Source organism: Adiantum capillus-veneris, chromosome 18 (assembly GCF_014529385.1).
Source record: "Adiantum capillus-veneris isolate H3 chromosome 18, ASM1452938v2, whole genome shotgun sequence".
Classification (NCBI taxonomy): Eukaryota; Viridiplantae; Streptophyta; class Polypodiopsida; order Polypodiales; family Pteridaceae; genus Adiantum; species Adiantum capillus-veneris.
Genome location: NC_140948.1, coordinates 109,863,940 through 109,874,522, shown reverse-complemented (window position 1 = coordinate 109,874,522; position 10,583 = coordinate 109,863,940). Strand labels below are relative to the sequence as shown.

The 10,583-nt window shown below is 42.8% G+C and overlaps 1 protein-coding gene across 1 annotated transcript; it reads right to left on the bottom strand.

Annotated features, from left to right (window-relative positions):
- Positions 1-210: 210 nt before the first annotated feature.
- Positions 211-6,780, bottom strand: LOC147436195 (uncharacterized). The gene is made up of 3 exons (XM_086488108.1): positions 6,148-6,780; positions 5,479-5,556; positions 211-1,044 (listed from the first exon to the last, which is right to left on the bottom strand). Exons 1-3 carry the CDS (start codon positions 6,778-6,780, stop codon positions 211-213), a joined length of 1,545 nt encoding a protein of 514 aa, XP_086344234.1.
- Positions 6,781-10,583: the final 3,803 nt, after the last annotated feature.

Below are 10,583 nucleotides of genomic sequence, written 5' to 3'. Positions count from 1 at the left end.
ACATAATGTCTTTTCCTACTTACTTCCTAATAGGTTTTTGATTATCTCCTGAGTTGACTCTGACCTGATGACTTCCTGATTGGAATCTGAAGTCATCCTGAGAGTTCCCTGACTGCATATTAATTATGGTAAAGGTCCCCTTTACCACCTGGCACACCCGGTGGTACCAAAAAGAAACTTTTTGGCGACCTGAACCCACAATTCCCTTGATCACTCCTTTTGTTCAACCTCCAGCACACCATCTTCTTGAGTAAGCATTTCTTCAACTTTGTCCTCCACATTTTGCAATTCTGTATCTCCCTGATCATCTACTATCAACTGTTGCAAGCTTTCTTCTTCATTAATCTGCACCTGCTGCATCAGATTTGTTTTAGGTACAGTCTTCTCCTTTTCTGCAACCACACTGTTTTGCCCCTGATCTGCAATCTCTTCAGAAAACTTTTCCAATTCCTGATTATCTTTTTCCACATGCTGTGCAATTGTATCCACTAAAGTATCCAACATTGGAGTCTTTAGTACATCATCTTCCTGAACACCCTCTTTTTCAATCTGTTTGCTGTCCTGTGACTGTTGCTCAAGGAGAGAGTTATATTTTTCATGTAACTCCTCATACTGAAATTTCAGTAACTCATACTCCTCCTTGTTTTCTTCTTTGGCAAATATTTCATATGGTTTAGACATCACTTCTTCTAGTCTGACTCCCAGATTTTGCCAAATTTGTTCTCCCTGCTTCCTCAGTTGAGCCTTCATGTCTTCAACCTCCTCAGGTGACAAGTACCATCCATCAATTGACAACTCATCATCTGTGCATTCTCTAATTTGCTTTTCCACATCTTTACAGGCTGCCACTCTATTCAGCAGAACCCTGTTGTCTGCTTCTAAAGCTACATTAGTATTTGCTAAATTCCCCAACTCCATAGTCAATACTGCTTTCCACTCATTCTGCCACACTTTGTACATTTTTGCATTGCTCTCTCTTCTGTGCAAATGACCCTGAAACATCTTTAACTTTTCTTCCATTTTCTGATTTTGCTCTGATGCTGCCTTGAGCTTCTCCTGCAACTCTTCAATTTCCTCCAGTGTCATTGTCTTTTTACTCAACTGCCTTGCCAATTCTTCTTTCTCCTCCACAAGTTTTCCATTTGCCCTCTCCAAAAGTACACTGTTCATGTTCTGCTGCTCCACAAACTCCTTTAATATCTCTACAGACTCTAAGGCTTTTGAGTATGTAACATCTTGAAAAAATTGTTTAACAAGAGACTGTTTGATATCCTCTTGCTTCTTTCCACTCTCAGTCTCCTTGGTCTGCACGACATCTAACCTTCTTTTCTTCAACTTGATGGAACGCTTCACCGGAGTTGTCTGAGCCCCCACAAGCTTTATCTGTCCATCTTCCTCTTCAGCCCAGAATTTTGGAATCTCTACATCTGTATTCAACCCCATAGTTTCCATACATTCACCATGTGAATACTTTGCTGACCACATACTCTTATATATGCCTGTCTTGGACTCATGATACTTCTTTGTCTTCATTTCCCTGTCAATCATCTGCTCAGAATCCAACAGTTCATGCTACCCAAACACTTCCTGACTGTGTCCTTCCTATCTGTCAGCCACCTGTCTTGACCCTGATGGTGTCATCGCCCTCAATACACCATTACTCTTTACATGCATGAAAATTGCAGCAATCAAAGGTCCCACTTTTGTACTTCTCTGCACTCTTTTCTTTTCTTTGAAAAATACCTCTGAATGTATTCTTTCATACAACATTGTTGCCCATCCAAATCTCTTACCCTTCTCTGCCATGCTGAGAATTGCATAATTCTCTCTTGATATGTAATCCAACTTCACCAATAACATGACCCTTTCCAAAAACCATTTTATTTGCTGCAATCTCTCTGCATCAGACACATTTTTCAAAGCAAAATAATTGCGAGTACCTTCACTCTTCCCGAATTCTGCATCCATGTCCTCCTCAAATGCTTTGTCCACCGCATTATCAATTCCTTCAGGCAATCCAAATACTGTCGCCACTAATGCTGCTGACAAGTAAACTCCGTGTCCCACCAATCCATTACAATCTATAAGTTGCGCCATCATCATGCCTGTTTGAGTCGTGAAACGCCAGTGTGTCCATGGCATCTCTGCATACTCCAATAGCTGAATAGACTGCAGCCATCGTGCATGTTTGGGTTGGAAGGAATCGATCTCCACCTTAAAATCCATGAGATGATGCTCTGTTGCTTGTCTGGCCTTCATTTGAAGCGGTGTCGGCTGCTGTACATCCTCTTCCTCATCGTTGATCTCCACCATTGTTCCAGGGCTTGGCCTTGCCGATCTCAGCCCCCTCCTTTGCACCATCGCTTCAAAATCTGCAGCTTCTCTAGCTAACGGCGGCGTACGCTGGGCTTGCTCTTCACCTAGCAACACACTCTTTCTCTTCTGCATGGCGAGCACTAACGCTGACGCACTATTACTTGAGATGTCAAGTCCTCTGTCAGTTTGAAAACACGAAAACGTGGTCTCACACTCCACCTTCACTTCTCTATTCATAATACCTCGTACCCCCGAATCGAGAAAATATATTCCCACCTCATTTTGACACTCTTTTTGAGGAACCTCCCCTTCAAATAATTTCAACCGATACCCATTCAGTGGTTTTCCAAACTGGTTCCCAACTTCATCCTGTAACACAAAAGTTCCTGGCCCTCTGACTTCTGCTATCTGATAAGGCCCTACATATCTCAGCTTGAGTTTCCCTGGTCTTGGCCCCAACTTACTGTTATATACCATGACCCAATCTCCTTTTTAAAAAAAATTGAACTTAATGTGTCGAGACACCCATGCTTTCCTTCTAATCTGCATTGCTTCTGCCAAATATGCACTCAGAATCCTATCCTCCTCCAATTTCAACAAGGATTCCTCCCTGAAAGGTATAGACTCTTCTGGAGACAGTTTATGCTCAGCTGCAATTCTCAGACTAGGAACTACAAATTCCATTGGTACTACTGCTTCTAGTCCATATACTAGCCTGAAAGGTGTCTAACCTGTTGTCACCTTGAAAGCTGTCCTGAAAGCCCACAAAGCAGAATCAAGCTTTGTATCCCAATCCTTCCTATTGTCCTCCACAATCTTCTTCAAAATTCTGATCAGGATCTTATTAGTACTCTCTGCCTGTCCATTTGCTTGTGGATAATACACTGTAGACTTCTTGTGTATTATCAGGTGTGACTCAGTCAACTTCTTGATCACTTTGTTGAGGAAATGTACTCCTTGATCTGAAACCAATTCCACAGGACACCCAAATCTGGTCATAATATTCCTATAGAGGAATCTTGCCACACTACCTGCAGTATTATCCCTTAGTGCCACTGCTTCAACCCATTTTGTTGCATAATCAGTAGCCACCAGAATATATCTGTTTTGAGTATTTCTTGCAGAAGGAATAATAGGTCCCATGAAATCCAACCCCCACTTTTGAAAAGGTTCAAGTGGTACCACTGGTTGCAAAGGCATCCTATCTGCATCATTTGGCCTTCCATCCCTCTGACAGACCAAACACTGCCTGCAATAGTTGTAAGCATCCTTATGAATACTTGGCCACCATAACCCTGCCTGAAATACTTTTCTAGCAGTTACTTCATGAGAAAAGTGTCCTCCAGCATTGCCCCAATGAGCCTCTGAAAGAACTGCCTTTTGTTCAGCTTTCCCTAAAACACACCTTCTGATCACCTGATCTATTCCTTTCTTGTATAACATTCTTGATATTACCATAAATGATCTGCTCCTCAATGCCAACCTCTTCCTTCTATCTGAAGTCATCTCTTCTGGAAAAAAACCCTCCACCAAGAACTGAAACATCTCATCATACCAATCTTCTGCTATCAGACCTGTCACCACCTGAAACAGTCCTGCATCAGGTAATTCATCAGGCACTCCATCTGGTGGTTCTCTTGTGTCCAATCTGCTCAAGTAATCTGCAATGGCATGCTCTTTCCCCGGTGTATGCACCACACTATAGTCAAATTCCTGAAGTAAAAGAACCCATCTTGCCAACCTGCCTGACAACTGTGGTTTATTAACCATATAGATCAAAGCTTGATGATCCACATGAAACACCACCTTATTGGCCAACAAGTAATGCCTGAACTTCTTCAATACATAAACCATGCCTAAACCTTCTCTTTCAGTTACTGAATAGTTCCTTTCAGCAGAGGATAGCACCCTGCTTGCATAATAGATAGGTCTAAACCATCCCTTCTCACTCTCTTGCATCAGGACTGCTCCCACTGCACAATGACTTGCATCCACAAATATATGGAATGGAAAATTCCAATCTGGAGAAATTAGAATTGGTGCCACCACCAACATCTTCTTCAATAATTCAAAGGCCTTTTGCTGATCAGTAGACCATAAGAATGGTACATCCTTCTTGGTAAGCTTTGTCAGTGATTGACAAACATATGCCAAATACCTCAAAAATATGTTATGCCACTTTACTTGTCCCAAAAACCTTGACAACTGCTTCAAGTTCTTAGGTAATGGTGCCTTCAGAATTGCCTCCACCTTCCTGGAATCAATGGCAATCCCTTCTTTTGATATCACATGTCCCAAAAGAATCCCACTGCTTACTGCAAATGCACACTTTTCAGGGTTCAAAGAAAGTCTAGCTTCCCTGCACTTCTGCAAACAGAGCCTGAGATGTCCCAAATGCTCATCTTTTCTCCCAAAAACACTGAAATCATCCAGGAACACCCTCATAAAAGTTGTCAAGAAAGGAGCAAACACTTGCTGAACCCACTTCTGAAAAGTAGGAGGTGCATTTTTCAATCCAAACCCCATCACATTGTAAGCAAACACTCCCCATTCTGTAATAAAGGCTTTTTTTTCTCTGTCCTCCACTGCCATCCTGATCTGATTATAGCCACTAAAACCATCCAAAAAGCTATACATTTCATGTCCTGCAACCGCATCCAACATTGTATCACAATATGGAAGTGGAAAAGGATCAGTCAGTGTGGCAGCATTCAGCTTCCTCCAATCCACACAAACCCTGATCTTCCCATTCTTCTTTGGAACAACCACTATTGGAGATAACCATGTCACCTTGTCAACCGGGTAAATGTAACCTATTGCCAAAAGCTTGTCCAATTCCTCTTTCACCTGCTTAGCATAACTTGGGTTTAATCTGTATCTTTGTTGCACCACTGGGACTGCATTAGCCTTCAAGTTGATCCTGTGTTCACAGAAAGCTGGATCCACTCCTTTCATGTCACTGTAGTGCCAGGCAAATACATCCTTGTATTCCCTGAGTAAACCCTGCAGTCCTCTTTTAAAATTCTGATCCAGATTGACACTAACCCTGACCTTCCGAGAATTCCCCTCTGTTCCTAGATCCATGTCTTCCAAATCATCTTCCCTTACCCTTGAACTTTTTGAAAGATATTCCTCAAAATCTTTCTCTGCCCTGATCTCTGCCTGTTTCTGTTCTGCCTCCAAATCAGATCCTTCAGGAAACAGCTTTCTCTTGCCCAATTTTTTCTTCAATTTCTCCACCTTGGGATCATTAGCTACATATTTCTCTGCAATATTTTGTACATCCACTTCAAATATTGGAATGATAGAAGAATTTACGCTCAAAAATTCCTCTTCCTCATCTTCTTCCAATTCTGGAGCCATATTGATTGTTTCTGCATGCAAAGGTCTGCAATCAGGTGGAAGTATTTTGCTGGCCACCATCTTCATTCTCACCTTTTTCTTGCCTTGTCTCAATATCACATAATCTGCTCCCCAATGTTGCTTGACTTTTGCTGCTCTAAGCCAAGGTCTCCCAAGAATCATAGGATATGACTGAGAAGACTTTTCCAACTGCAACACCACAAAATTGACTTTAAACTTGAGACCTCCAATCTCAATTTCCTTATTCCTGACAATCCCTAATGGCTGGATCCTCCTCTGATCTGCCATTTTCACTTGAAATGGTGCCGGATCCCAACAGGTAAGGTTCATCTTCCTGCATGTTTCCTCTGGAAGTACATTCACTCCTGATCCTCCATCAATCAACACTCCTGGCATAAATATCTGCTCCATCTTTACACTGATCACTGGAACTTTGTAATCAACATCTGCAGGTTGCATTTCTGCTACCTCAATCTCCTGATCCGGATCTTCATCTGTCTGTAAGTCAATCGGATTCTTTCCCCCATACTGTTGTTGTAACTTCTGCATGAATTGGTCTGCAAAGCTTGGTACCAAACTCAAAATCTGCCTCAAACTGATCTGAGTAGGTGCTTCCATTAATGCATCAAAAAACTCCTCAGACATCTTGACTGCAGCTTTCTTCTGTACAGTCAGCGCCTGATCATGTCCTTTACCAACTCCTTCCTGTATTCTGTCCGCCGGATACCTTACTATTGCCTCAGGGACTTCCTGAGTTTCCCTTCTTTTATCCTCCTGTCGCTTGTTCACTTTATTTATCTCCTTCAATACTCCCATTCTAATCTGGTCCTGAACCTTCCAGTCGATTGGTTGTTGTTCTTCTTTTTTCTGAACCTTATCCCCCTTTACCTTTCCTGACGACCTGGTTACCACCATAGCTCCAGGAACATTATCCCCCTCTTTAACTCCTTCAATCGAAACACTCTCTGTACAATCACATTGGAACAGGTTGCTTGATTCCCCTCTTCCACAGCAGCGCTCATTAGGCATCCGGGCCCTATCAGGCTCCACTTTGGCATTCATCAGGAACTCTTCAGATTCCTGTTCTTCTTCTTCCAACATGACAACATTTAACTGTGCAGGAGGCCTTTGTTGAGGCTGGCCGCCTTTATTATTATATTGTACTATAGGGATCCCCCTCTCACTCCTGTGTTTGCACTACAGGGTGCATTCAGGTCCCTGTCTGTGCCCTTGTGTTCCACAATAGGTACACGGTAAATTTCCTCCCATCCTATCCTGATTCCTTTGATTATCCCACCCTTCTTGGGCTTGAAGTCTCTGAATAGGACCTGAATTTCCCTAGTTTCTAAAATTCTGTGGCCTTCCCTGAGGCCCTCTTGCAATCATGACATTCGCTGCAGGTGGATTCATTCTTTGCTGCACCCTTTCTGGAATGCGTCCCCGATAATTTGGATTGTACCAACATCTTTCATCATTATGGCCAAACACTTGACATGTTTGACAATAAGGCCTCTCTGGCATACCCAGTTTTGTAAGACCCAAATTCTTCAATTGACTGACAATCATCTGACTGATGTCTTCTTTTCCAGGAACTGTCTGCTCCCTGCTTTTACCCTTTTTCTCTTTGTCCTTCTCCTGCCTGGAGGATTTCTTCTTTTTCTTCTTACTTTTCTTCTTCTTTTTCTTTTTCTCTGACCAATCATCATCTTCTTCATCAGAATCCTTTTCAGACTCTAAGTCTTCCTCATCTGAGGAGTCATCTGTTTCTTCATCGTCTTCTTCATCCTCTGAATCTGATTCTTCCCTTTGGAAGATTTCTTTCTCTTCTCAAGGCTTCCATACCTTCTTTCTGCCCTTGTGGCTGCTTCCACCAACTCATTGAAATCTGCTTCATTGTTGATCACTCCTCTTCCTGCTACTGAACTGCGCAGCTCCAGATTCAATCCTCTACAAAAATAATCGCCCAACTGTTCAAATGATGGCCTCTGTGCTGCCAACAATCTGTTGTTGAGGTTTCTAAATTTCTGAGCATAGTCTTCCACTAGCAATTTTCTTTGCTTCATCTTTCTCATTTTGATCAAGATATCCTCAGGGGTCTTTTCCTCCCTGAATCTTGCCAAAAATCTGTTTCTTAATGCTTCATATGTTGGAAAAGCTGCAATACCATACTGCATAAACCAAGCCATTGCCTTCCCCTGCAATGTGGCAGCAAAATGCTCCTTCTTGGTAGCATCATTATGGTCACATTGTATCCACTTGCCATCCACCTGGTCTCAAACTGCCCCACATGACTGTCAGCATCCTCCTTGGATTTCCCGCTGAACTTAGCCGCCCCCACTTTCGGGTTGGGTACTGGTTGAGCCATCACTACAGGTTGTGGTTGGAGTTGATTCACTTGTACTGGTACCGGTACTTGTCCTTGATTTATTTGTCTCAAAGGGTCAAATGGTAATGGTGGTGTGTGTCTTTGAAACTGCAGCCTTCTTGGTCTAAAAACCTGATTGACTGCTAATGCTCCCACAAACCTTTGCAGGTTTAGATTAAAAATCTCCTCATTCTGTTGCTCAAAATCTTCGGTATTGCCAGAAGAAGTACTACTTTGCCTTTCAGGAGTTGACGGTTGACAGCCTTCCTCCTCTTCTTCTATTGCTGCGGATGAACCTACTCCTTGCCTGCTACGAAAACGTGTCCAATAAGGATGTTGTGCAGACTGGCGACCATCCTCCTCTTCACTCATACATTAAGTCGGCTTGCCAGTTGCTTGTCGCCTGAGAGCGTACTTCCTCCGAAGTTCCAAGTATCTCCTGAGTTGCCGGATGTTCACAAACGACCAACTTACAGGGAGATCATATATGCCAACCGGATGAATGCACCGGAAGAGGATCACCACTTTGATTCTAATACACTTCTGCACATCCCTAGGCAATTGTGGAAAGTACTCCCGCAGAAAAATTCTGTCGTACTCCTGCTTTTCTTCTTCCTCTGTTACCCAATTGCGAAATCTGATTAGCAAATCATTTCCTTCTTCCTCTTCTGACTCCCAATGTCGAAATTCATATAGCAGGTCTGTAACATCCTCCTCTGTCATCAAAAACACTTTAGTCCTCTACGCCACAGGTAGGGAACAGATCCGAAACATTTTGCAGGATCGCCAAAGTGTAATGGGGTTGATCAAGAAAGGCTTAGACAGATTCTGCATATTCTCTGATAATTGCCTAACACTTAACCAACCACCAATACAGGACTACACAGTATGTATGCACTTCAAACCTTCAGATACTTCATCGACAAGATCAAAGGGAATACATATATCTCATATTTATACTCAGGATTTCATCAGTTATTCATCAGACATAGATCAGAATCAGAACAAACAATAGACAGATAGATATAACTGCTGCCTTCCATTTCCCATCATCATCACACACATCAACGTCATCCCCTTTACTTCCTTACATCATCGAAGATCACAAAATATACAAAAGCCCCTACGAAAAGTTACATCCTTTCACATAATGTTTTTTCCTACTTACTTCCTAATAGGTTTTTGATTATCTCCTGAGTTGACTCTGACCTGATGACTTCCTGATTGGAATCTGAAGTCATCCTGACAGTTCCCTGACTGCATATTAATTATGGTAAAGGTCCCCTTTACCAGCTGTGGCCGCACCATGGAGCAGCTTAGCAAGCTTGGCCAATACGCATGCCAAATGTGATGCCTTCTACTTGCAAGCAAGCTTGGCTGATATGCATGCCAAATGTGATGCCTCCCACTTGCAACATTGCTTGGAAAATATGAATGCCAAATGCGGTGCCCTTACAAGGGCATAAACACTGGCCGCCCGATATAAGGAGCATGGGGCCACCCATTTTAAGGCAAAGCACACATTGTGTGTGAAGCGAAGAAAAAAGAAAAGGGGCATGGCCGCCCACAATAAGAACTGCCCGCGCAATGCGTAAATAAAATTTAAGTGGTGTGAAGCAAAGAGGTGGGCGATGTCGAGGACAACGGGCAGCAAGTTGCACAAGGGGAAGAGGGCCCGTGCTCGCTAGCGCGGGCTTGGATGAGCTCGACGAGGAGACAATTTCTTGTCAACGGGCCTAGGCGCCTTCATTTGAGACAACAAGCACCGGATTTGGTGCAATCGAGAAACTGCCATTGCCACATCATAGGGATGAGTCCTGCCACGTCAGCTAGGGGCTACGCATTAGCGACATCGCTAATGGGTTGGCCATAAATAGTAAATCATGCCCCATGCAGCCAAAAGGGGCTAATATAAAAGGAAAAGGATGGGGCTCTCAAGAGATCTTTCCTCTTTTCATTGAACGCCCTCTCTAATCATTCATCTCTTGCTCTCTAGGGAAGAGGGTGAGAGGCCTTAAGCCATCTTAATCCAAAGATCTCGAAGCTAAGCATCTCAATCTCATGGAGAAAACCTAATCTCTCCCAAGCTAAGCAATTTTTTCCAATCTCAAACCATAAGCCAAAGCCTAATCTCGCCCTCAATAAGCCAAGCCAAAGCTTCTCAAACTCATTAGCCAAAATCCTAATCTCTCTAAGCCTAACCTTGCCCTCATTAGTCAAGATTAAGCAATCATTAACCAGGATTTTCTTAAGCTCATGACCAAACTATAATCTCTAATCTCTCATGAGCTAAGCCAAAGCTCCAATCTCTAAACCAAATCTTCATAAGCCATCAAAACCTTAACTTGGATAAGCTTAATCTTGGATTTGATTAGCCATCATTATCATGAGCTCTCTAATATGAAGCTTAAGCTATCTAAGCCGTCTAAACCCGTTCAATCCGGAATTAATCCGGCAACCTTAAATCAAATCTGACCAACCAAGGCCATTGGAGTTGAAGACAGAAGACAGTCCAAGGCAGTTCCTACTGATCGTCTTG

Excerpts from the sequence above, each read along its gene's own strand:
- LOC147436195 (XM_086488108.1), bottom strand. The coding sequence starts at position 6,780 with ATGTTGGAAGAAGAAGAACAGGAATCTGAAGAGTTCCTGATGAATGCC. Across the intron at positions 5,557-6,147 it reads ATCCGGATCAGGAGATTGAG|GTGGAGAAATTGAAGAAAAA; the intron begins GTAGCAGAAATG and ends AATGATCCCAAG. Across the intron at positions 1,045-5,478 it reads TGGAGGCAGAACAGAAACAG|GCAGCATCAGAGCAAAATCA; the intron begins GCAGAGATCAGG and ends GAGAAGCTCAAG.